Source organism: Agaricus bisporus, assembly GCF_000300575.1.
Source record: "Agaricus bisporus var. bisporus H97 unplaced genomic scaffold AGABI2scaffold_2, whole genome shotgun sequence".
Taxonomy (NCBI): Eukaryota; Fungi; Basidiomycota; class Agaricomycetes; order Agaricales; family Agaricaceae; genus Agaricus; species Agaricus bisporus.
In genome coordinates this window covers 2,766,089-2,792,040 of record NW_006267355.1, presented here as the reverse complement: position 1 = coordinate 2,792,040, position 25,952 = coordinate 2,766,089, and the positions used below count along the sequence as shown (strand labels likewise).

Genomic DNA, 25,952 nt, shown 5'->3' with positions numbered 1-25,952 from the left:
AGCACTCTGCTCCTCTCTCTTCCATGGCGCAGTGGCACTACTCTGGCTATCCAGGCCAGCCTCCCCCACAGCAGCAACCACCGCAGTTCCAACAACAGCCGCAATTTCAACAGCAGCTTCATGCTCAGCCCACCGGCTTCCCCGGCTTCCAGCAGCAGCAGCCCAACTTTCTCCAAACTCAGCCCACCGGCTTTCCAGGTCCCGCCCTCCAGCCGCCTCAGCCGCCCCCCTTTGTCCAGCGCACCCAGCAGACCCAAAGTTTCCTCAATGCACCTCCTCCACCCCAACCCAATTTTCTTCAAACCCAACCCACCGGTTATCCCACCGCAGCACCCCTCGTCGCTCAACCGACCGGCATCATCGACCCCAGACTTCGCATGATGACCAACACATTCATGCCCATGAATTCATCTGCACCCTACGCTCCCTCAGGTGCTCCTCAACTTGCCCCTCAACAAGGCGGTGGTCTCCAACAGTCCATCATCCAACATAATCAGTCTCAACAAGGCTCTTCTACCCAACAGATCCCCTGGGCACTCACAAAGACCGAAAAACGACAATACAACGCCCTCTTTCGTGTTTGGGATACCTCCAACTCTGGCTTTCTCGATGGCACGACTGCCTTGAACGTCTTTGGTAACAGCGGTCTCCCTAAAGACGAACTCGCTCGAATTTGGTAATGTCTCCTCCTCTCTTTTCCATCACACCCCTATTCATATCGAAACAGGACTCTTGCTGATAGAGATGATCGCGGTAAACTCAATATTGCAGAGTTCCACGTCGCGATGGCGCTCATCTACCGCCGTACGTTTTTTTTTTAACTTTTATCTACCACCTCACATCTCTCACACTCCCCCTCAAAGGTCTCAACGGTACGCCCATCCCCGATACCTTACCCAACGAACTCGTCCCCCCCTCCGCCAGAGACCTCGACAGCTCCGTCGACCTCCTCAAAGATCTCCTCAAAAACGAAACCCGATCCCGTTCCCCCGGTCTCGATTCTTCTCACCAAATCTCTCTTTTAAAAAACCGTTCCTTTACTAGTTCCTCACCGTCTTTCGATTCCAATCGTGATGCAACCATTTATAAACATACAGATGAAGAACCTTTAGGAGGCATATACAAACCCCGTAGTCGACATGTCAATCGTGACGATGTCCGATCTAGACGTGAAGACGATTCCAGTCCTTCTTCCGATCTAACAGAAATGAAACGTCAACTCGAGAATACAGCGAAAATGTTGGATAGACAATCCGAAGTGGATGCTGCACGTACAGCAGAAGATGAAGTGTTGGATCGAGAAATGGATGATTTGAGGTATAGAGTCAGACGGGTTCAAGATGATTTGGATTATGTTTCCAGAGGTCCGAAAAGTGCGGCTAAAGATCAAGAAAGGAGGAAATTGGAGAGGGAGATGATGAATTTGATGCATGAGAGGATTCCAGAGGTCGAGAGAAAGATGAAGGCGAGAGATGAGAAGAAGGCGATGCAGGAAAGACAATGGGCGAGGGAGAGGGATAGAGCGAATGAGAGGTTTGGGAGGAGGAGGTATGAGGAGGAAGAATATGATAGGCCTTATTCGCGTACGGCTTTTAGAGGGGCAAATCGCGATCGTTATGATGATAGAGAGCGCGAGAGGGAATGGGATAGGGATGAACGACCTCTCACTCCGAGAGAACGTGAACGACCACTTAGTCCGAGAGAACGCGAAAGGGAACGACCTCTCACTCCGAGAGAACGTGAACGCGAAAGACCTCTTAGTCCAAGAGAACGCGAACACGAACGACCTCTCAGTCCACCTTCCAAACCAAGAACTCCAGCACCTAAACCCACACCCTCTCCCTCCGCATCCAATCTCAGAAACATGTCTTCAGAAGAACGTGCAGCATACATGAAAGCCGAAGCTCAACGTCGTGTTCAAGTTCGTATGGCCGCTCTCGGTGTCACACCCCCCCAAGCCTCTTCATCACCTAGTATAGATTCTGATGTTGAAGATCGGTTGAAGAGAGAAAAGAAGGAGGCGGAGGAGAAAGTGAGAGTGGCTGAGAGACAGGCGGAGGAGAGGGAGAGGGCGAGGAAAGAGAGATTGGAAAGTGAGAAGGCGGCGAAAGGGGGGAGTGGTAAGACACCGCCGGTGGCGCCTGTGCCACCGACGAAAGTGGCACCTCCGGTAGCGAAACGCGCTCCTGTACCTCCACCACCGCGTAAAGCGCCAGTACCTGCACCTAGACAACCTCCAGCACCAGCACCAGCACCAGCAGTACCGAAAATGGATCCTGAAGAAGAACGACTTTTGGCTAGAGAAGAAGCGATCAAGAAAGAACGTGAAGCTCGTATTGCACGACTCAAAAAATTAGAAGAAGAGGAAGAAGAAGCGAGATTGGAAGAAGAGAGACAGGTTGAGAGGAGGGAGAGGTTGAAGAGATTGGAGGAGGAGGAGGAGAAGGCTAGGATTGAAGAGGAGAGGTATCAGGAGAGGGTGAAGGCTGTTAAGGCTAGGTCGGTGACACCGCAACCAACGGCGCAGGTTTCTAGTGTGAAGCGTGAACCGGTTCAGCAGGCGGTGGTGTCGCCTCCGGTGGGGGAGAGTAAATCGACGAATCCGTTTAGTAGGTTGTTGAGTCAACAAAGTGGTACTCCTTCGAATGGAAGTGCTAATACGAACCCGTGGTCTCCTAAACCACCACCTACAACAACAACTACTCCTACCATCATCATCCCACCTACACCTACGAAAAGTCCTGCCCCACCTCCATCGACCACCAAGGCGCATTATCAAACAGCAGCGTTGGGTATGGATGAGGAGGAAGAGGATTGGGGAGATGTGAAGGAGAAAGAGGGGGATGAGGATAGTGATAGTGAGGATGAGTATACGAAATCGAGGGAGAAGAGGGTGGGGATTGCGCAACAGTTGTTTGGGAGACCGATGTCGGCTGGTGGTGCGGGACCGATGTCGCCTGTAGGTGGTGGTGGTGGTGGGCCGGTGTCTGCTCCTCCAATGTCTGCACCGACTCTTCCTGTTCCTACTCCACCTCCTCCACCACCTCCTCCTGCGGCACCTCCTGTGGCGCCTATGGCACCCCCGGCTGCACCACCTCCAGCACCGGTTGTGGCTCCTGCACCTGCGGTACCCTCTGGATCTGGAGATATGAGTGCACTTTTGAAATCGATTCAGGGAGGGAAAAAGTTGAAGCAGACAAAGACGGTGGATAAGAGTGCACCGCCGGTTTCCGGGAGGGTTATTGGGGATAGTGGGCCTCCTGTGCATATTGTTGCGTCTCCCCCGTCATTTACTGTTGATAATGATGATGAGGAAAAGGAAGAAAGGGAGAAGAAGGAACATAATAGACAATCTGTGGATTGGTTTGCTTCGAGAGCTGTTGATGGTGGAGTGAGTGGAAGGGTTGAGCATATGCCTACAACTGCGGAGGAGGTGGATGAGGAGGAATTGGATGATGCTCGTAAGGTGGGGACAGGTGTTCCTGAGATTTTGGTGGATGAGGCGCCTAGTTTTGATTTGATGGCTGATATTGATAAATCGATTGGTGCGTTTTTTTGGGGTTTTTTTTTTCGGTGAACATTTTTTTGAAGTTTTTTTTTTTTTTTTTTAGAACATCGTGTACGATCGTTGTATGCGTTTGAAGGAGAAGGAACTGATGATCTTTGTACGTTTTGTCTCATTCGTTCTTTCACTATACCATCAATTATTTATTTTGGATTTAGCGTTTACGGAAAACGTGATTTTAATTGCTAATCCGTCCAAGTCGGGTGGCGATTGGTGGTTTGGAAGGAATGTCGTTTCGGGGAAGAGTGGGTTGTTTCCAAAGACGTATATAGAGATCGTTAAACCTGGTGCGTTATTTGATTATCTTTTTTTACCCTGGGTTGCTGTTTTGGCGAAGCAGAAAACTCAGAGCTGCTGCACACGTTTTTCTTTCTTCTCTTTCTTTCTTACCTTCATGCCGGAACGTCCTATTACCCCTCCTATTATCTCTTATATATCGAGTCTCGTCGATACTGATATTTACTTTTCCTCAGTGAAAGCTAAAGCGACATATGAATATATGGCTTCTAATGCGGATGAAATGAGTTTTGGAGAGGGGGAGGTGGTGGATGTTGTGGAGAGGGAGGAAGATGAGGCGTGGTGGAAGGCGGAAAAGGGGGGTGTGGTTTATATTGTGCCGGCGAGTTATTTGGAAGTGGAGGATGGTTAGTCGTGGTTTTTAAAAACAACCCCCTCTTTTCTTTTCTTCTTTCTTCTTTTCTTTTCTTTTTCTTTTTCTTTTTAAACCCCACCCCCCCTTTTTTTTCTTTTTACTGTGGTGAAGACATAGGCTGAAATAACTTTTTTTTTTGTTTTTTTTTTCTTTCTTTATTCCACCTTTGGAATGGGTCGTTGGTTATACGCGATCCTGCTCTTTGTGTTTGCTTAATCTTTTTTTTTGACTCATGTATCTCCCCACGAACCCGAAACCGTTTTTTACTCCCTCCCGAAAAATTGCTGAATGTTGTCCTCGCTCACTCGTTGCTCGCTCACAATCCCTCCTCTGGCTGGAAATTTGAAAACTGGTATGAAATGTGAAAATTACTACTGAAAACGTGTGCGCTTCTTGCTTCTCTCTCTCTCTCTTTTACTTGTCTTGTTTCTTCTTTCTTTTTAACATTGCGCCATGATTGCCTTTTCTTTAATTGGGGTGGGGATATTCATATATCTCTTGTCATATTTCCTTTTCTGACGAATATGAAAATATACAGGTATACTACTAGGTGGTGAAGTAAAGCAAGAACGAAGGCCGCCTGAAACGACACCAACTAGGAGGAGACAAAAGCTCGATTTATCTGTTTTAGGTCCAGTCGTTCCTTCTCGTTCTTTTCCTTTACCATCATCGCCTTCGGTATCGTCTAGGACTTCTTCTACTTCTACTTCTTCTTCTTTGTCGGCGACACCACAACCACCATATCAGAAACGACCTATGGTGAAGGTGAAGGCCTCGGATACTGATCATGATTTGATTGGGGAAGTGAAATTGGATAAGGATCATGATCATGAGAAACGTGATGATGCGGATTTTGATGGCGGCGTTGTTGATGGGGATGATGATGATGATGATGATGGTATGGATGACACATCGGACTCGGGTTCAGATTATCTTTCATTTGAGAATGATGAGGATGAGGAAGACGAGGATGAAGATACGAAAGAGGAAAAAGAAGCTAGGGAGAGGGAAAGGAGGATGGTGTTGGAAGCTGCTGGGTTGATTTTACATGTGGATGAAAGGATAAAACCGCCGGTGGGGCTTGTGAGAGCTCGATCTTTATTGAAAGGGGGAAGGAAAGGGACTCGGGATCGGAAGGGTGGAGGTGACGGTGGTATTCAATCGGTTGGTGACGGATCTGGGGTAGGTGATGGTGGTGATGATGGCGATGGTGATTCTACTCTGGTACGGGAAAAGGAGAAGAGGAAGAGAAGACCGCCGCCCGCTATACCGGTTTTGCCCCCTCTTTCAGTTGAGCCTGACGGTGAGACTGGACCGTCTACAACTCCCCCTTCTTCTGTTGTTTCTACTACTACTCATTCTGGAGAACGACACCCGCCGATGCCACCACGTCCAAGACAGAAGAGGTCACGACCGTTACTTTCACTTCCACCACCGAGTCCCGACGTACCATCATCATCATCATATTCCATTCCGAATTCTCCGGACCTTAAAGAAGACTTTGATCCAGATGAACATGCTAAAAAGCTAGACGACGCTTTTGAACGTTATGAATCATTCAGGAACTCTAATCTCGGATGGCAGAATCATCTACAATCGCAACAACAACAACAAAATTCGAATCGCCTTTCAGTCGCTTCGATGACTTCGACAGATACGAGTTCGTTGTTTCCGCCGGCGTCACCTGCGACTACGATGGCGAGTATTACGAGTAGAGAATCGACGGAGAGGACTTCACGTGGGACTCGACAATCTTTGAGTAATATTTCGTCACATTTTCATTCGCATTTTGGGCCTGGGAGGAGTAGTAGTGAGGAACCTAGGACTTCGTCACCTTCGAATACGAGTAGTGTTACGGGGGGTGGTAGTAGGTATGGTCAGTTTTTGCAGTTTTTGAGTATGGGAAGGTCGAGGGAGTCGGAGGAGTCGGGGAGGAAGCTGTTAATTTCAGGACCGATTTCTATGGGTGGGAGTCATGGTGGTAGTGGCGGTGCGAGTGGAGACGGAGATGGGTTACCGAGTGGGATGGGGGAATCGGACAGTCCTGCTTTTGGTTCGGTGAGTCCTGGAACGCGTAGTTTCTGTTCTCCTTGTTGAAATATCTTTTTCATGGTAGTCGTGGGCGAGTTTGGTGGATAGGACGGCCCTGGAGGGTATTCCGATGCAAGAGAGGAAGCGACAAGAGGTACGAGGTATTTTAACGCCTGTTCCGTGATGCGGTATTTTGATCCGTTTTATTTTTAGGCCATTTTTGAGTTGATTAACACCGAGGTGGCATACGTGAGAGATTTGCAATTGATCGTCGAAGTAAATGGTTCCTTTATGGTCTCCTGTGGATTTTCTGGCCTTTAACCAACTATTTATCAGGTCTTTTATTCGAGTATGCTCAATCTACTTTCAAGAAAAGAAATTACGGTGATATTCGCGAATATTGAGGACATCTTACTTACCAATACGGCGTTTGTGAGCTCGTTGGAGGAGAGGCAGAAGGATTGTCGATTGTATGTTGATAAGATTGGAGATACCTTGCTTAAGCATATAGGGAGTATGGGTGTCTATTTGGTAAGTCTTTCTTTTGCTGATGCCAAGCCGTCTTTATAGTGATCTTTGCTGTAGCAATATTGTGTCAACCAAGGGACTGCAATACGGATGCTGAAATCATTAAGAGAAGCAAACCCAGAGCTGGCTGCCCATTTACAGGTACGCATTTTTATGTTTTGTCTTGAAGTATGTTTGTTCATCGGTTTGCAGCGGATCAGGGAATCCGACCCGTCAGTGAGAAATCTCGATTTGTCAAGTTACCTCCTTGCTCCGAGTAAGAAGCTTCCATTTTCCCTCTTGATGGTTTTGAAATAACATGTGCGCTAGTGCAACGAATAACACGTTATCCACTTTTGATCAAGCAGGTGATCATGAGGTTTATTATTGTCGCAATCTTCATTTTCTGATGTCTTGTGCAGATTCTCCATTATACCGAAGGCGATGAAGAAGAACGTGCCATCCGCAAGTCTCGGGAGGTCGCCGAAAAGATACTTGATCACATCAATGAGACAATACGGGAACAAGAGGGCCGGGAGAAGTTGAAGAGTGTATCTGAAACTCTCTGGATTGGTAACGCGTACGTCGCTTTTACTTGTGAAAACCTCTTTCATGCTTATACGCGAGATAGTCGCCTTGACCTTACCGCTCCGACTCGGCATATGGGCGCTCGTAAATTACTCAAGGAGGGACTACTCATTAAGGCTAAGAGCGGACGCAAGATTTTTGCATTTTTGTGCAGTGATATCTTGGTATTGATGGATGAAGGGATGAAGACGCTGTATCGGATGGTCAGTCATTATTTTTTCTCTTCGATCTGTCAAACTGGTTCTGATGGCTATAATAAGCCGATTCCTCTCGCGCATGCTCAAGTCAAGGAAATACCGAGTGGCCGAGATGATGTTATTTTCCAAATCAATCAGCCATATCCCAGGGGAGGTGATTCGATCATGCTGAAGGGAACGTCGGCCAAGGATACGATGGGATGGATACGCGCGATTCAACATGCTGCTCGTAAAGCTAGACACGCAGCGGAACGAGCTTCCAGAAAATAGGGTTTTTCAGTTATATGTATACGACTCATTGTTAATTCTAGTATTCAATGCATCATGGACCAGAATAATCGGTAGACAGTTATAATTTTATATTGAATGTTACGTGTATTTGCCTCGTGCATGGGGGAGCCCGGCGGCGCGCTTCCGATAGCCGGTCCTACATTAAACTCCTACTTTCGTATACCATCCATCAATATACCCTCATTTCTACTACCTATATGGTCTCCGGTACGAACGCTATCACTATAGGTTCAATCTCTGCTTATGGTTTCCGCAGACCTCTCTTTATCATCTCTTTTCAATGTCAAGGGAAAAATCGGCAAGTAGATAGATTTTACTGAATCAAGAAACGTATTTCTTAATGATCCTCAGCTCTCATTACCGGCGGTGGTTCCGGTATTGGTAAGATGATGGCGACCGGCTTCGCTCAAAACGGTGCAGACGTGTACATTGCCGCCAGGAAAGAGAAGCCACTTCAGGAAGTTCGTTCTCCGCACTTTCTTCTTTCGCGAGATACCGAGCTCTTATACGACGATGGCTTCTTGCAGGCCGTTGCTGACATTAAAAAAGTTGCCACAGGAAGAGTTGCCTATATCGTGGCAGATATCAGCGTGCGCGTCTTTTGTTTTCCGGCATGCGCCTTCTCATTGACGCATTTTCACCAGTCAAAAGCTGGGTGTGACGCGCTCATTCAGGAATTCCGAAAGCGAGAGTCAAAACTTCACGTTCTAATCAATAACTCGGGCGCTGTATGGGGTGCACCGTATAATGATTTTCCAGAGGAAAGAGGTTGGGATAATGTTTTCAATGTTAACGTGAAAAGCATCTTTTATAGTGAGTAGCTTTCGTTCTGGACGATCTGCACTTCTCAACCTGGATTTCATTTTACAGTGACCGCGGGGTTCGTGCACTGTTTGGGAATCTGACCTTCCTTTCTCATGTAACCCGTTCTTAGTTTGACCGACCTCCTATCAAAGGACTCAAATAATGCTGATCCAGCCCGCGTGATCAACATAAGTTCCACCAACTCGGTGGATCCGGTCACCGAAAGCCCTCTAAGCGATGCTGGTAGTGGGACTTGGAGTTGTGCGTACCTGTCTGAATATCTCCTGCACGCCGTTGATGAATCCTTGCTAGATCAACCAAGTAAAGCCGCCGGTAAAGAAAATGACTACATTTTTCCAGGTAGCTGCTGATGCTGAACCTAGTCAATCATCTTACCTCTGCTCTGGCCCTCAAACTGGGCCCTCAGTACATCACGTACGTTTTTTCACCGAATTTTGTTCACTGCGCTCTAACACATTTACGCAGAGTTAACGCCATTCTACCTGGGTAGGCTCCCCCCTCCCGCATGATATACCTGCGCCTAACTCGAAGCATTTTTGCAGCTTTTTCCCTTCTAAGCTTACGGCCTTTGGACTGCAGACAGCTGGCGAGGAGGCCTTCAACTCGAATCAACCGACTGGTCGCGTTGGTCGCCCTGAAGATATTGCCGGTTTGGCTCTATTCTTGGCTTCGCCGGCGTCCGCCCATGTTACTGGAACACACACAATACTTGATGGCGGCGCTAGGTACAATGGCGCAGGTTATACTAGTGCTGTCAAGCTTTGAAAATTTATAAAACATTGCGATGGTATCTATTTATGAAATATACCTGGAGATTCCTGTCTAATAGTGAGTCCCGTTGCATATCAGATGTTTAGATAGGTCAAATTCGATCATAATCTTTGTCTTCTCCTTTTTCTCAAATCCCTATAAAGCAATCTCAGTCTCTGACCAAATAATACCCCCTGCTCATCTCCCGTTCTGGCATGCATAATTCAACCAGCCTGTCCGATCTCTTTCGCCTGCCCCCTAGTTCTTCTATAACATCCCTCCGTTCGAATCATGACTATAGTCACGGTTTCTCTCAGGCAGGTGACGTCAGTCATGGCACCATCTACAGTATCGGCAGTAGTCCCCAGCGACGCCCTGGACGCCCTTCTGATGGCTTTCAAGATCTACCTACTTCTCAGTCTTTACAGAGTACAATTAGTCGTTCAAATAACCATGGACACACTCGACAAATGTCTACTTCTGCATCTACCGTTCTGGCGATTCGTCCTTCCATCGGTATTCCGAATCGACGCAGGACGCGGCCAACCCATAGGCCTTCACTATCTGTTTCGTCGGATACCAGCTATGCACCTCAAGCACCGCGACAGGCGCTACCTTCTTCAGGTTGCTCAATCACTGATAGATCTTATGGGCAACAACGATACCAGTTCCCCGTGTCTCAATCACAGGCGAGCATTAAGACTCGTTTAACACACAAGAGCTCCTGCAGGTCCTCGGCGAACACGCCCCATAGGAGAAGGGCTCCATCATTGGAAAATAAAGTAAGCACTCCACAACTCGGCTCGTTTTCAGATATAAAGCGGTTTCTTAGTCCTACACTGTGTTTCGGAGAAAGCTTTTTCGGTTAATACGGCAGGAGCAAGTATTATTACTGGACAAACAATGGGTTCACGTTGAGTTATTTCCTGACTTAATCTCCGGGTGAATGTTCATCGATAACCAATCACCCCACTAGATTTTACCCTCTAGTACGAAGAAACTTAACCATGTCTTCGACAGATGCAAATCGGTATCGTACCATATACGACTCCTAGCTTCCGCGAGGGTGAAACCGCGCTGTTCGACCATCATTGTGGAATTTAAAATAGGAAGCAGGGGACGATTGAAGAAATACAATATGAAAGTCAAGAGTCAATCCACTGCGTGTGCGTTTTTGTCCGTCTGTTAATATCGTTCAGGGAGCTGATTTACATACGTGATTAACAGTAGAAATTGCGCAAGCGTTATGGCGGTCTAAAATACAATTCAGCGATCCTTAGGTAGTTCTCTTATATATTAGGCTTCGGAGGACGACGATGTATGAAACGCTATAGTTTTTTTCTTTGAAATACCATAGGATGCCTTCTCATGGTATAAGTCTTTTTGGCGGCTTTATCTTTCACCAGGTTGCACGTCCGATAAAGGCGAAAATGAGTTGGAAGCAATGATATCCCCGATGAACGCAAGCTGAAGTTCATGAACCTCGTCATTGGCCTCTCGTAGTAGATAGTTGAATGATTATTTTACTTTTACAGAATGAATAAAACCCTCTTGAAGGACATTCACCCGTTTCCCTCGGTTTGAAAACTCGCTAAATACGCGAAAACCTTAAAACCTTAAAACTCAATCCTCATTTTCAAATACACGCTGACCCCAGTCCGAAAAACCTTTGTTAGAGTGGTGATTACATCTACTGTCTAAAAAACCAATTAATATCTAAATTAACAATGTGTAGTAATAAATTAGCAACTCATGACAGAACCCTTCACCTACGACACCGACTTCGAAGGAGCAGCAGCAGCAGCAACACCACCCCGACCAACCCTCAAATTAGGATTTTCCACATAATTCTTCAACAGCGTCGATAAATCCGGCGCTTGAACCCACGGTCTCTTAGCCTTCGATTTCAGTTCAGCCTGATCCAACACCCCCACCGTCGCCCTCTTCGAACCTTCTTCCCTCGATCTAATCATCTCTCTCGAGTCCCTCTTTCCCTCTTTATTTTGCTCCTTCTCGTTTTTCGCATTTCTTTCCCGATAATCTTTCATCAATTGTTTATAAGCTGCTCTTTCACTCAGCTTCCTCTCTTCTTTCGCTATCCTCACTTTCTCCGCGTCTTTGCCATCCGTTTTATCTGGATCTGATTGACCGATGACTTGGAGAGACCAATCTAAAACGACTTCAACTCGTCTTTTAAGTTCCTCGGTGGTTTCTTGGTCGGAGAATACGACGGAATTGCGGAAGAGCATCCACATATAAAAGACCAAAATTTTATGGAACGATTCAAGCACTGAAAGTGTTGAATGTGTGATTTCGGGTATGAATGGTTGACGGTTCCTAGTCGAAAGCCGAGTATCCTCCTCCTCCCCCTCCTCCTTTTCCTCCTCCTCATTCACCTCATTCTCCAAAACCGCCACCGCCTGCAACGATTCCGAATGTTTCTTCATCTGTTCCTCCGCCCATTCCAAAACCTGCAAAAACCCCTTCGGTTCCTTATTCATCTCCCCCACCGTCACCTTCTTAACATCCTGACCATACACAATCCTACTCGTCTCTTCCAACACATCCTTTAAATCCCCCACATCCATATCATCTCTTTGTCTCCTTATAATCACTTCATAACATTTCACACATAAATCATCTCTCACAGCCATGGGACTAAGCAACCAACCAAATCTTATCCTCCCAAGTCAAAACCCCCTTCGAATGTTTCTCAATCCACGAACACAACCTTGACAACTTCTCCAATCCTGAAGGCGAAGTCGTATTAATATATTTATACGCAGGTGGAACTGATGCAGTATAAACATGTGCCATTTGAATCGATTCGAGGAATGAAGTCAGGTTGGTGCCAGAAGAAGTGGGAAACAGAGAGTTGTGTTGGGAATGGGATTTGGATACTGGTAGAGCGGCACAAAAAGCTTCCATGGATTCGACTGTAGGACCAACATAGGCGTGCGATAATGTCGGTGTTGATGGATGAGAAAGAGCGTCTTTTACGAAAGGAAGGTCCTTGGGGTGAAGGGTCGTTACATAACCACAAGAGTTGGATGGGTCGATTGAATGTCCATATCGACCTGCACGACCTGCGATTTGTTTCGTTTGGGATATGGAGAGAGGAACTTTGCTTGATGATGCCCCGTCGCCTTTAGTTACTGCGGAGAAGATGATGCGTCGGATTTTTCTATGAAGAGGGAAAAATGAATCAACGAGATGGCGAGAAGAAGAAAAAAAAAAAACGTACAGATTTAATCCCATACCGATAGCATCACTGCCGATGATGACATCGAATCCAGAATCGGGATCATTAAACAACGCAGCCTGTTCACTTCTAATCTCCGGTGGCAATTTCCCATACACAACAGCACATTTCAATCCACTCTTCTTCTCAATCTCCGTTTTAAGTGCAAAGATACTAGTCCTGCTAAAGGCGATTACACAATCTCCCTTTTGAACTTTACTCAAATCCCCGCCCAAACTTTCTTCCTCGACAAGTAAAGGTGTCAACCTTTCATACTGCCTAATTTCCAAATCATCGCCAGTTTCTTGTAACAAGGATTGGACGATGGGTATAGCACTTGCTTCACCGCATAAATGGAGTTCCCTGGCGGATAAACCTAAAACTGCGGAAGTCCAAGCGAAACCACGCTGAGGATCACCTATCATTTGAATTTCATCTATGACACCGACGTCATATTCCATTCGAAATGATAGCATTTCGACCGTGCAGGATAAGAGACCAGCGTAATGCTCTACGACTTTTTTTTCCTCTCCGGTGATCATATTGGTGGCACGAGCGTATTTTGAATTAGTGGATGGACGAGAGTCTTGTGGGGCAGTATATAGAGCGGCGCCTTGACTGGGGTGGGAGGGAGGTTGGGGATTGGCATGGGGCGGAGGTTGTTCTACCCCGAGAGGGACGATTTGACCCAAATTGAGTCGTTCCCAGATTTCATGAGCGAGTAATCGCAATGGTCCGGCGTACACACCGGTCTTGGCAGCAGCCAAGGCGCGTAAAGCGTGATGAGTCTTGCCACTATTCGTCGGTCCAACATGCATGATAACCTTTCTCTGTATTCGTCTCGTGAAAGGGAATTCTTCGGCCGGTCTACGGACAGCGACTGTACCCAGATGCCTCAGCGTGGCCAAAACTTCTGGCTTGATGTTTCCTTCTGACGCAAGCTTGTCGAGGATGGAAGAATCAGAGGAATGACGACACCAAGAAAAGAAAATGGTCGAAAATGTGATTTCGGCTTCGAACTGACGTGCGATGGGTGCCCATTGGGTGGAAGAAGGTTTCTGGGAGAGACGGCCGAGTTGGTACTTTTCCTGATTCTCCGGCGACGAAAAGAAACCTGACGAGCCAGCCTCGGCAAACGCATCGAGGATAGGAATCATGTCGAATGGAGCAAACCCAAAGTTTTGGTAACGCGCAAGAGTGCGGGTGCTCTTTGCCCACTGCGTGACATGGGCCTCGAAATACCTGCTCACCGTCTCTGGGGTGAGGTGATCTGGAGGAGCCTGCCTGGCCTGGGCCAGCGTTGGGCTGACCGCGAACGGCGACTTGGGCGCGTCCGTCAGAAACTGGGGCCTGGCCGAGTTTTGATTTGCATAATGTTTTGGTTTTGGTTTGCTCTTTGATTTACCGCGAAACCGTTTCTGGGCAGGCCCAGCTGAGCGGACGCAGACGCTGGACAGCCGTTTCAGCATTGTCGGATGCCTCAAAATGGAAACCCAAAAATTCCCAAGAAAGCGCGGCTCTCTGTTTGCCCGTGTTTGCCCCTCCTCCCTGTACCATGTTGCCGTGGCTCAGCGCACCCGGAAAACGCCTCGCCGCGCTCAGACAAGTCCGTGCTGCCGTCTTCCAGACTGCTTTCAACCCCACAAATGTCCGCACAGGCGCTAAATACCTCAGGCGCCATCTGCGCGGTCCTGCCATGGTCGCGTACTACCCACCCAAAATTGACATTGCAGCCATAGTCAGACAGTATCCGTCGTTGGAGATGGTCAACGAAGACGAGCAGACGAGATTGGAGGATATTGAATTTAAGAAGAAGAGAGGCAAGGGCGCTCCGAAGAAAGCCAAGACGAAGGGTAGGTTTTTACTCCTGATGGTGTTCTACCATCTGTTGACGTGTTTTCTTTTTCTTTTAGGTGATTCTCGTAGGGCTGGAAAGAGGCGATGATTCGTCCTTTGGTGTATTTATGATACCACTGCATCTTATATATTCATCTAATGACTCCATCGTTTCGACTATCTTGCGGCCACTTTCTCATGCGAGTTGTCTCTGCCTTGCGGACCGAAACCTTTTGCTGGCTCTGACAAGATCGAGGCACAAATGTTGGATAATAAAGTTGGCGAATACCACCGTCCCACTTCATTGTCAAGAAATTGTCATCATACATGGAGGCCTGGTTGTTGCTCATAACACAGACGAAAATAACTCTGTGCATCATCTTTCCTGCCTAACAGGTCTACATCTGTCACAGTGCACATGCATAGGACACATGACAAAATGACTTCTTCCCGAATACGCCGCCTTGGTCTTGGAGGCCTGGTTTATGCTTCATAAAACGGACGAAAATAACTTTGTCCATCATCTTTCCTGCCTAACAGGTCTACATCTGTCACGGTGCGCATGCACAGGACACATGACAAATGACTTCTTCTTGAACATGTCGCCTCTTCCAATTCACGCTGTTCCCACCCTATCCTTCATCCACAACATCACATCTCTGAAAACAATATCGAAATCATGACGATGCACCCAGAGTTGGAAGAGGCATTCAACATGGGACTATCGATGCCGGAAGGTATACAGGTCTGGAACGGTTTACCTTGGCGGTTAACTTATACTCCACTGGCTAGTATTCGAATTATTTACGAAGCACCATTCTGGTCCGGAAGAGGAGCGCATCGATATTGGTTCCTGTAATATACCTGATAAGTTGGTCCACACAGATGGCGCATTCTGGGACGATTGGAGACCTTGTAAGTTCCACGCTCAATTTACGAATTTGAGATTGCATACTAACAGACAGTAGTGTTTCGTCGTCTACCCATATCCTACGAAGATTATGAACCAGTCAGCGAGCCATTCATGCACATTCATAAAGTCCTCACGAGGGAGATAATATCCTGGCTCTGTGACGCCAAAAAAAGGAGTAACATCTATCTCATCGCCGAACCACAGGTGCCAATGATGGACTCCTCAATGATAAACACGAGGGCTCATGTCTTTGCCAACGTTTGTGACGATGCTCAACGTTTTGGGCTACCAATGCGAGATACACTCTACGGCTTTTACAGTGGTATTGACTCAATCATTGCTGAATTGGCAGCATCTTACCCTCCATACCGCCGCATTCTCGCAAGGGAATTGGTTGATAATCCGGGAATTCTTGAACTATCAACACATACTCGCTTCAGAAAGCTCATCCATGAGCCCTGGAAAGCACTTCGAGAATCACACCCTCAGTATATCACCACACCGCCAGTCCTTGTTCTTTTTCTTTCTAAATCGGAATTCACCGAGTGGGGTGAAGAGTTTCTCCGCTCAATCTACGAGTTTGGCTCGTCACAGCATTCTTCACCGTTGTTGTGGATTATTTCAGTCGACACTACTCTCAAACTTGCAGTCCAGGACCTTCTCCACCCCTTTCCGCCATTCCGATACTTCCGACTACCCGTTTCTTATAAGGAGGGTCCAGCGGACGCGGCATTAATCCTTCATCACCGGTTTAGTGCCTTTCGCGACAAGCACAAGGATATATTTGATGAAGACGAGGTGTGGCCTTCAGAGAAACAGATGTCACGGTTGAGCATGATTGTTTCCGGCGTTGTCAGATTCGTCGAGGTCATTATTCAATTCATCGATTGGGAGGATGGTGGCGGACCAAAATCACACTTGGAGACATTTTTGGCCTATATGATTGATTCTCCCTCACCTTCCGACGAGCATCCATGTTGTGCTCTTGATCACTTCTATATGTGTACACTTTCCGATATTCCTCTCGATCTTCTTCCACCCTTCAACAGGTTTCGAGTATCATATATTCAAGAGATTTTGTTCGGGATTTCCTCGAACTATCACTGGTCTTCCAACTTTCTCTCGGGAAGGATACTTTGCTCAGCGTGCTTCCCCATGTTTACCGCTTGATTTGGGTTAGGGCCACCAGTCATAGTAATCAAGAGATCGGTTACTTCCTAGCAGATCCTATGCGGTCAAGGCAGTTCTATGCCCCGAAATCTGAATCTTCTCTATGTCTATTTCAAGCATTTCTACATACACTCCGTCATGCTTCAAATCCCATTGCAATGCTGAAACTGATGGTGCAAGAGACTCAAGACAGCGCAAAGTCATACTGGCGTACGATTGGAGGTCTCCGCCATATAGCCAGCAATAGATTTTGTGGTTCCGGGGATGCTTTGTTATCTGATCAACCACTCTTGGTGTCTGACCCACTCCGTCACTTCGATTTTCGTTGCCTGGCACATACTTGCGATAAACTTGGTTTGATTGACTTCATGGAGTTTTTCCGCATATTATACGTGGGTGCAATTATGGATCGAATTTCTTTGACTAACAGACATGGTCTAGTTGGAGAAAGTTAACGAACCAAATATTGTTCGCGTCCGGCCTGTTAGTCTTCTAGACAGGCAGTTTATTGATAAATGCGAAGGGCTTGCCGAACCAGTGGTATGGGAGAATTTTATACATATTACCAGCGTTTAATTCATTATTCTACAGGATTTTGAAAAGATGGGATTGCCTCCGAACAGATCCGATCGAGCAGAAATTCAAGAATGGATTCGTCTTCACGCCACGAGGCCGAAGTATGTATTACTTGGTTCTGGAAGTGAGACTGTCCTCGCTGTGCTGGCCACTCGTGAAGGTTATGAGAAATGGTATCGTGGCGTAAATATCTACACATCTGCTATGCTTGATTATATGTAACTAAAACGGCTCCATCGTATCTGGGCAAGCTGTACAGTGGCGGCCACTACCAGCATTGGAAGCCAGTGATATTTCCAGCAGCGAAGGCACTTTTGTGGAGGAGAACGGTGAGAACGAAAACAGATGATTTAAGACGGAGACGTCTGCTCGGATGGCAACAGGAAAAATCACTGGGTGACGAAGAAACGCTGTAGCCCTTTGTCCGTCCAATTGAATAAAAATATCTAATTAACTTAGGTAATATCCAAAGTTGTTTCAACCGCACATTCCCAAACAACACCCAAACTCTGGGCCTTGTGACACAGTGAAGGCGAATCCATTCTTGAATTTCTGTTCGATCGAATTTGTTCGGACCAGGGTTATAAACCTTGAAAATCCGGCGAAAACGGTCCAAAACAATCGGATCCGATTCAATACTCAACTGAATTTTTACTGGTTACTGCATCATACAATTACATATGTAAAAGCCATTCGTGCACAAGGTATGAGAAAACGGGTATGAAGAACAGCATGCCCAAAAAGCAGAACAGAGTCAGAGACAGAGACAGGAACAGCAACAGCAACAGAAACAGCAACAGAAAATAGAAAATCAATCCGAACGTCTCCTTACCTTCCATCCACTCCACCCCACCCTTCCACCTATCCTATCACCCACAACCACCTCAAATCCGCCCTCTCGAATCTGACCCACGATAGTAGCACCAATAACCGCCGCAGCCACCGGTGCCCAAGAAGCCGCCACACACCGAAGAGGACCATGACCAAATACAAGTTTCAAAGTCTCAGCCTGAGCTCGTATTTGCTCATGTACCCCCGCCTTGGATTGGAGTTGTTGTCGATGTCGTCGTGGATTAAAAAAAGGTGCGTCTTCTGACCAAATCTCCGGATCTCGAAGGACTTTCTCGATATCCGCAACTACTCGTGTTGGTCCAGGAATAGGAGAGGATCGAAAGATGTGATGATCATTTGATGATGTGGAATGAGTCTGAATGCGAGAAATTCGTTTCACAGGGGGATGTAGACGCATAGATTCTACCACAAAATCCCGTACGCTGAAACCATACGGATTAACCGACACATTAAATTGTCGATTAAAAGGTGTTTCAGCGTGAAGGAATTCGTGGAAGACGTCTTCATAACTTTGATCTTCTTGAATCCGAGCTATAAGAGTAGCGCATACACGCCAAAGAGTCTCCCATGTAGGAACAACGAAATCGATAGGGTTTGATAAACCACTTTCCGGGGGAACAAGTTGACGTAAATGAGATTGAAGGCGTTGGGAGAGTGATGATGATGTTTCTTTGTTCGTGTTTCCGGGGGATTTCGAATACGTCCAGAGTTGATTGATGATAGTCGTTACTGAAGCCAAAGACCTAATATCCAACTCATCAACATCCTTTCCGATATCGAGTAACCCGGCAAGGATCGTCCTCAAGACCACAATTTGAACGAAATGATCAAAAGGAATATCCTCGCCATTAGTAGTATCGGAGAGAATGAGAGAGGGATATTCGTTTAACGATAGGTCAACTGCTTGGCTACAGGTTTCCTGAAATCTAGCCCATCCAGATGAATTTGCGTGTTTGAGAAGAGTATGGGAGTGTTGAACAAATCGAGTATGAACATCAGGATCTGCATCGACAAACGTATTTGTCAGATTCAGAGTTCGAGAGAGATGGTGATTGGCGCTGGCGCGTTCCTGGAGGAGCTGGTTGAGAGAAGTGCGGGGAGGATTGAGGAGCGTGGTGATAGAATTTAGAGTGAAAAAGGTACTAGTGCTTGAAGTTTCAGACGCCGGGCGTTCACGGTGACGTTGCCTCGTGCGACGGGACAAAAGTGAACGAGAAAGCACAAAAGTGAATATAGCAGAGAGAATTAGGACGATGAAAAGCTCTCGAGCACAAGGCATGGTGTGCGTTGGTTGCTTTGAACTCGGAAGCTTACCAGCCCTCACTCCACAATCCTACCGTTCTTTTATACATTTGTGCGACGCATGGCATCACCTGCGGTCTCCACTGAGACACGTCATATCCGCACCGTTTATTCATGTTCTTGAGAGAAGAAAACTTTATTCGACGTATGCTGTGAAGGAAGCTATGATACGGGGGTATGTATATTGCGGGCTGCATCATTGCGGGGAGGCAGCTGATGATAGATAAACTGATCTACCGGCATTGTGGGCACTCATAATTCAATTGTATATGAGCTTCATGTTGGTACACAGCCTTCAGACAGTTGATGGGCCTAACTAAACCCACCATATCTTTCGGATAATCATGGCTATGTTATTGGCATATTTTTCTAATATTTCTAGGCATTCCCAATACTGGGTGAAATTGCTACTACTAAGGATACCAAAGGCAGTACAATACACACGTACTCTCATCAATACAATCAGAAACACCACAGATGGGGGCTTCATCATGGACCTTTGCCGCTTTTCGTAAGCTATACATAGATGAAGATGGACGTCTCTCACGACTTCTAGAACCCACACAGCCTTTTTGCCAATAGACCTTCAAATTTTAGGGTCCTCGTGTTATCCTTGTTGTGAGCTTTTAATAGGACCTGGGGTCATGGTCTCGATTGATATGTATCGAGTATCCAGTCTTCTGTGAAGTTAATTTCTTTCCGCAAGTCGTTTCGCAAAGAGACTTTATAAATTCCGACTATTCGGAATATGAATGACTTTTCCACGTTAAAGCCTGCAGTTAGACGACATGTTCGAAGAAAACTCCACTCATCATCGATCATCGACGCCTGCGATAGATGACAATAACGTAAGACGGTGTTCGTGATTTTCGAAAAGTTATCGCCAGACCGTTCCAATCGCGTCCAGTGTGGGTCCCATACATTAAATATGGTCCCGAATGTTCTAGAACGTTAACAACGACTGCGATGATGTTTCGAAATACATTGATTCAAAGTGCTAGCTTTGAATTGCCCTACGCGTAGAAGAAGTTCGCCTATTGAACGAGGATGATAGTACCTGAATGATTTTCCCCAACCAGGATAATGAAACAAGCTCATCTTCAAGCGGATAAGCTTTTCTCGTCTTTGTCCGATAAGTGGCTCCCGTTCATCTGCTCTTGGCGATGAATTCAAGTTGAATTCGATGAGGAATGGATAGATTTCAGACAGAGATTACAAACTTACGGCCTATATCACATCTTACTTCTACTGTAAATCAGCTTTCCTGAAGCAAGGTAATGTTTTACTTGTCTTCCAAACTTCTCGCATAGATCTCTGTGGGGAGGTATTGATGCGGATAAGAAGAGGGTTAAAATATTGACACGGATGGCAACTACGGCCAACACCTATTGAGAAGTTCCCTCCTCTAGCCCATTCCCAGTCCTCTGCAAACATTGTTCTATAGCTCATGTCGAATTCTTTAGCACGTATTCCGAGTTGGCTGGAAGATGAAGCCAGACCAGAAAGGTATTTGAAGCCTAATCCGTTTGGACCATAACAAGCCCAGGCTTGAGCCTGAGCCGAGCCTGAGCCGAGCCGAGCCGAGCCCAAGCCCTTCTGTCGGGCTCGGTCCACGAGTTTGGTAGGCCTTCACTAGTCACTACTTGTCGGCCACTACTGCTTTTTTTCCCATTTCGTTAACTAGCCCGAGCAGTGCGCGCAATACGCGCATGGGTATCGCCTTGGAGGAGGCCTGGGTGATGCTCATAAAACAGACGAAAATAACTTCATCCATCATCTTTCCTGCCCAACAGGTCTACCGCCGTGTGCCACTGCACATGCACCGGACGCGATCTAGACACATGACAGAATGGCTCCTTCTCGAAATTCACGCTGTTCCCACCCTATCCTTTATCCACAACATCACAGCTTTCAAGAGAGCAATATAGAAATCATGACGATGCACCCAGAGTTGGAAGAGGCATTCAACATGGGACTGTCGATGCCGGAAGGTATACAGGTCTGGAACGGTTTACCTTGGCGGTTAACTTATACTCCACTGGCTAGTATTCGAATTATTTACGAAGCACCATTCTGGTCCGGAAGAGGAGCGCATCGATATTGGTTCCTGTAATATACCTGATAAGTTGGTCCACACAGATGGCGCATTCTGGGACGATTGGAGACCTTGTAAGTTCCACGCTCAATTTACGAATTTGAGATTGCATACTAACAGACAGTAGTGTTTCGTCGTCTGCCCATGTCCTTCGAAGATTATGAACCAGTCAGCGAGCCATTCATGCACATTCATAAAGTCCTCACGAGGGAGATAATATCCTGGCTCTGTGACGCCGAAAAAAGGAGTAACATCTATCTCATCGCCGAACCACAGGTGCCAATGACGGACTCCTCAATGATAAACACGAGGGCTCATGTCTTTTCCAACGTTTGTGACGATGCTCAACGTTTTGGGCTACCAATGCGAAATACACTCTACGGCTTTTGGGATGATATTGACTCAATCATTGCTGAATTGGCAGCATCTTACCCTCCATACCGCCGCATTCTCGCTAGGGAATTGGTTGACAATCCGGGAATTATTGAACTATCAACACATACTCGCTTCAGAAAGCTCATCCATGAGCCATGGAAAGCACTTCGAGAATCACACCCTCAGTATATCACCACACCACCAGTCCTTGTTCTTTTTCTTTCTAAATTGGAATTCATCAAGTGGGATGAAGAGCTTCTCCGCTCAATATACGAGTTCGGCTCGTCGCAGCATTCTTCACCGTTGTTATGGATTATTTCAAGCGACACAAATCTCAAACTTGCAGTCCAGGACCTTCTCCACCCATTTCCGCCATTCCGATACTTCCGACTACCCATTTCTTATAAAGAGGGTCCAGCGGACACGGCATTAATCCTTCATCACCGGTTTAGTGCCTTTCGCGACAAGCACAAGAATATGTTTGATGAAGAGGAGGTGTGGCCTTCAGAGAAACAAATGTCACGGTTGATCATGATTGTTTCCGGCGTTGTCAAGTTTGTCGAGGTCATCATTCATTTCATCGATTGGGAGGATGGTGGCGGACCAAAATCACACTTGGAGACATTTTTGGCCTATATGATTGATTCTCCCTCACCTTCCGACGAGCGTCCATGTTGTGCTCTTGATCACTTCTATATGCGTGCACTTTCCGATATTCCTCCCGATCTTCTTTCAGTCTTTAAACAGGTTTCGAGTATCATTCGTCCTGAATATTTTGGGCGGCGTTTCGAGGGGTCTTTCGAACTTATGCTGGCCTTACTACTTTCTCTCGGGAAGGACGTTTTGCTCAACGTGCTTCCCCATGTTTACCGCTTGATTTGGGATAGGGCCAGCGGGCGTAATAATCAAGAGTTCGGTGACTTCCTAAAAGATCCTATGCGGTCAAGACAGTTCTATGCTCCGCAATCTGAATCTTATCTATGTTTATATCAAACATTTCTACATATACTCCGTCATGCTTCAAATCCCATTGCAATGCTGAAACCGATGCTGCAAGAGACTCAAGCCAGCGCAAAGTCATACTGGCTTACGTTTGATGACCTCCGCCATGTAGCCAGCATTGGATTTTGTGAATTCGGGTCTGCTTTTTTATCTGATCAATCACTCTTGGTGTCAACCCCACTGCGTCACTTCGATTTTCGTTGCCTGGCATATACTTGCGATACAATTTCTTTGCTTGACTTCATGAGGTTTTTCCGCATATTATACGTGGGTGCACTTATGGATCGAATTTCCTTGACTAACAGACATGGTTTAGTTGGAGACAGTTAACGAACCAAATATTTTTCGCGTCCGGCCTGTAAGTCTTCTAGACAGGCAGTTTATTGATAAATGCGAAGGGCTTGCCGATCCAGTGGTATGGGAGAATTTTATGCATATTATCAGCGTTTTACTCATTATTCTACAGGATTTTAAATCCACGGGATTGCCTCTGAACCATTCCGAAGCTCAAGCTCAAGAATGGATTCGTCTTCACGCCACAAGGCCCAAGTATGTACTACTTGGTTCTGGAAGTGAGACTGTCCTCGCCGTGCTGGCCACTCGTGAAAGCTATGGTAATTTGTATTCTGGCGTAAACATCTACACATCTGCTATGCTTGATTATATGTAACTAAAATGGCTCAGTCGTATCCAGGCAAGCTGTACGAACATTAGAAGCCAGTGATATTCCCAGCAGCGAAGGCACTTTTGTGGAGGAGAACAGTGCGAACGAGAACAGATGATTTCAGACAGAGACGTACGCTCGGATAGCAACAGAAAAAATCACCGGTGACGAAAAAACGCCGTAGTACGTGCCTCCTGTCTAATAAACTTTGTCCGTCCAATTGAATAAAAATATCATTAACTTAGGTAATATCCAAAGTTGTTTCAATCGCACACTCCCCAAACAACAGCTACCCAAAATAAAGTGTTCATTGCAAACTTTATCTTTGACCGTATATACGAAAACTGAAATCGGTCCGATCCAAAGATATTGAAAAGGCACAATCAAGTCTTATGGACCAGGGTTATAAACCTTGAAAATCCGGTGAAAACGGTCCAACACAAATCGGATCCGATTCAATGTTTCTGACGTAGACACGTTTGAGAGAGGTTGCTCAGCGCTCTGAAGCGCTCAGACACGAAGCGAGCAACTTGAAGTTTATCACAGACCTAGATCGCTTACTTAATCTACTTTCTTTGATGCGTGGAAGTTGGGAACATTCGTACATGGTGGGATTCAGAACACCACCCACCATATGGTCAAATTGTTTAAAATTATAAAAATATAGACTTGAGGTTCCGTGTCAAAATTACGAAAGAGAGAGAGAACGATGCCGAAGAAACTATGTCGTAAAAAGTTTAATTGTTGTTCTTGTTTTTTTCTCAAGGGATAAAACAGGGAATTTCGCGAATTCTTTTTCGAGCTCCGATGACAGGTAGGGTTAAGGGGTCACCCAAAGGGAAGGTCGCTGATACAGAGGCGATTAACATTGTTACTTGCGGTGGGCACAAGTTTGCTTTTCGATCATTTACTCGAGTATTGATACCGATAGCCCACGCTCAAAGAGTATTTAAAAAGGCTCTAAGAGATAACAGAGCTCAGCTGCCGTGTGTCGGAGAAGCATCACTTGACATCACACTTCTTAGTTCTTACACTAAACCCGAACATCACTTGGAATTTTTGTAACTCCGTTTATAAGCATTAGTAGTAGACTCGGAAAAAGGGTGATATGATGGGCTATATACCGGAATGGAAAAATGGGCGAAGAAGGGCCGAAGAATCCAATGTTTCTCGCACGAGAGGTTGATTCATGTGAGTTATGTGCGGTATCATCCGCGAAGATGTTGATCGTGTTTATGTAAGTACATACACTCGTAACGATAGGATGGAAGGTGCCTAGAGGGAAAGGGATACGAAAACGTGTCGGGAATAGATTACGGGAACACACGACAAATACAAAACATGTGGAACGACTGAACGAATATGCAACAATAGCAGGAATCAGCAAAGAAAAAATATATGAAACAGTGGACAAGGAAAAGATGCAGGAAAAGATGTTTTTGAGGACGGCTAACCACTCGTACGGAGGGAGACAAGTTGAGGCAATGGATCACTTTATAACTCGTCAACCTGGGTTATTGAGGCAGTGCAACTTCCACTTACGTTTGATTTCTTATATCGATCATCCATTCTGCTTTCGCCGTTCGAACGTGAATATAACAAGGTTCGGCGTTCTCCATGACCTGACGGATTACCGGCATAAGATTTTCGCGAGGAACAGGGGGGGATTGGCGGACGATGTTGTGATACGGGGAAAACTCACCGCAAGTTTGACGAGAATACGGGTGAGGGTGGTGCGTAACGAGATCAGGAAGAAGATACGGGTGGAGATATGGGGGGAGTTTTGCGTCGCGTTTTCAATGTACTCTGCCAATGCCTTCTCCATGTGTCCGAGAAGTGGAACTTGGAAAGTGGCCTAATCGTGGTAATTGAGACACAGTCGGAAACTCGGATAAGGTCGGATGCTGTACCTTCAGTATGGGTCGTCTGTTGGGAGGAATCTGCACGGTATGAAGTTGATGAAGAGGTGGAAGCAATGGAAACACGCACACTCCTCTGTACGTCTTTATGCATCACCACAAAAGTAGCTTCTATGAAATCTTTCGAGCCGGGGAACTGTTCCAAGTTGTTAATCGACGCGCAGGTAGTAGGGCCATCATATACTGTTTCGAAGACGTGAATAAAACGGAAAATTGCTGATAGTTCTTCGGGGAGACCAGGGCGTTGATTTGACAGGGAGGTTAATCTGGATTGCAGCATTGCGAGAGGGCGGCTGAGGAGCGAGATGTCGAGGGTGATGAGGGAGGAGAGAAACTGGAGATTTTAAGGTTGAGTGGAAGAATTAGCCAAATGGTAGACAACACGCCCTGAAGAGGATGTCCCAGGATCGCATTTCAGAATGAAAGTCAAGTTTAGCTCGCCTCATGCCAGATGTCCGGCTTTTTTCCACGGATCCAGTGGGCTGATCTATCATTCAGACTCGGTTAAAATCATTCTTATATCGATGCTGCTGACATGGCTGGACCTGACTGGCATGGAATAAGGGTGCGAATGGGGCCCGAAACGTGGCAGAGAGGGGAA

The 25,952-nt window shown here is 46.4% G+C and overlaps 9 protein-coding genes across 9 annotated transcripts; 5 read left to right on the top strand and 4 right to left on the bottom strand.

The window, feature by feature from the left end:
• Positions 1-23: 23 nt before the first annotated feature.
• On the top strand, positions 24-7,874 carry AGABI2DRAFT_183670 (hypothetical protein; the record flags this gene model as incomplete). The annotated part of the gene is made up of 16 exons (XM_006458649.1): positions 24-676; positions 728-804; positions 864-3,545; positions 3,612-3,665; positions 3,724-3,852; positions 4,039-4,209; positions 4,849-6,275; positions 6,334-6,402; positions 6,462-6,518; positions 6,585-6,779; positions 6,834-6,917; positions 6,969-7,032; positions 7,086-7,123; positions 7,178-7,335; positions 7,387-7,546; positions 7,604-7,874. 16 exons carry the CDS (start codon positions 24-26, stop codon positions 7,808-7,810), a joined length of 6,225 nt encoding a protein of 2,074 aa, XP_006458712.1. The 3' UTR covers positions 7,811-7,874.
• Positions 7,875-8,009: 135 nt separating this feature from the next.
• On the top strand, positions 8,010-9,548 carry AGABI2DRAFT_190918 (hypothetical protein). Its single transcript, XM_006458648.1, has 11 exons — positions 8,010-8,038; positions 8,088-8,129; positions 8,183-8,292; positions 8,359-8,421; positions 8,476-8,644; positions 8,702-8,711; positions 8,766-8,896; positions 8,948-8,968; positions 9,019-9,070; positions 9,122-9,142; positions 9,199-9,548. The coding sequence occupies exons 1-11, from the start codon at positions 8,029-8,031 to the stop codon at positions 9,419-9,421; spliced, it is 852 nt and encodes a 283-aa protein (XP_006458711.1). The 5' UTR covers positions 8,010-8,028; the 3' UTR covers positions 9,422-9,548.
• Positions 9,549-11,057: 1,509 nt separating this feature from the next.
• On the bottom strand, positions 11,058-11,394 carry AGABI2DRAFT_190917 (hypothetical protein). Its single transcript, XM_006458647.1, has one exon. The coding sequence runs from the start codon at positions 11,377-11,379 to the stop codon at positions 11,176-11,178; it is 204 nt and encodes a 67-aa protein (XP_006458710.1). The 5' UTR covers positions 11,380-11,394; the 3' UTR covers positions 11,058-11,175.
• Positions 11,395-12,039: 645 nt separating this feature from the next.
• Positions 12,040-13,804, bottom strand: AGABI2DRAFT_200532 (hypothetical protein; the record flags this gene model as incomplete). The annotated part of the gene is made up of 3 exons (XM_006458646.1): positions 12,040-12,590; positions 12,651-13,233; positions 13,336-13,804. The coding sequence occupies 3 exons, from the start codon at positions 13,802-13,804 to the stop codon at positions 12,065-12,067; spliced, it is 1,578 nt and encodes a 525-aa protein (XP_006458709.1). The 3' UTR covers positions 12,040-12,064.
• Positions 13,805-14,184: 380 nt separating this feature from the next.
• Positions 14,185-14,659, top strand: AGABI2DRAFT_217490 (hypothetical protein). Its single transcript, XM_006458645.1, has 2 exons — positions 14,185-14,500; positions 14,561-14,659. Exons 1-2 carry the CDS (start codon positions 14,203-14,205, stop codon positions 14,590-14,592), a joined length of 330 nt encoding a protein of 109 aa, XP_006458708.1. The 5' UTR covers positions 14,185-14,202; the 3' UTR covers positions 14,593-14,659.
• A 503-nt stretch (positions 14,660-15,162) lies between these two features.
• AGABI2DRAFT_176946 (hypothetical protein) lies at positions 15,163-17,558 on the top strand (the record flags this gene model as incomplete). Its single annotated transcript, XM_006458644.1, has 7 exons — positions 15,163-15,220; positions 15,276-15,398; positions 15,749-16,263; positions 16,446-16,958; positions 17,008-17,106; positions 17,158-17,360; positions 17,402-17,558. The coding sequence occupies 7 exons, from the start codon at positions 15,163-15,165 to the stop codon at positions 17,556-17,558; spliced, it is 1,668 nt and encodes a 555-aa protein (XP_006458707.1).
• Positions 17,559-17,971: 413 nt separating this feature from the next.
• On the bottom strand, positions 17,972-19,126 carry AGABI2DRAFT_58684 (hypothetical protein; the record flags this gene model as incomplete). Its single annotated transcript, XM_006458643.1, has 1 exon — positions 17,972-19,126. A coding segment is annotated over one exon (1,155 nt), but the record flags the coding sequence as incomplete, so codon positions are not given.
• A 2,103-nt stretch (positions 19,127-21,229) lies between these two features.
• Positions 21,230-23,550, top strand: AGABI2DRAFT_141470 (hypothetical protein; the record flags this gene model as incomplete). Its single annotated transcript, XM_006458642.1, has 6 exons — positions 21,230-21,287; positions 21,343-21,465; positions 21,816-22,876; positions 23,085-23,126; positions 23,235-23,434; positions 23,463-23,550. The coding sequence occupies 6 exons, from the start codon at positions 21,230-21,232 to the stop codon at positions 23,548-23,550; spliced, it is 1,572 nt and encodes a 523-aa protein (XP_006458705.1).
• A 1,071-nt stretch (positions 23,551-24,621) lies between these two features.
• AGABI2DRAFT_190915 (hypothetical protein) lies at positions 24,622-25,691 on the bottom strand. The gene is made up of 6 exons (XM_006458641.1): positions 25,536-25,691; positions 25,422-25,487; positions 25,343-25,372; positions 25,135-25,287; positions 24,975-25,054; positions 24,622-24,924 (listed from the first exon to the last, which is right to left on the bottom strand). Exons 1-6 carry the CDS (start codon positions 25,629-25,631, stop codon positions 24,882-24,884), a joined length of 468 nt encoding a protein of 155 aa, XP_006458704.1. The 5' UTR covers positions 25,632-25,691; the 3' UTR covers positions 24,622-24,881.
• Positions 25,692-25,952: the final 261 nt, after the last annotated feature.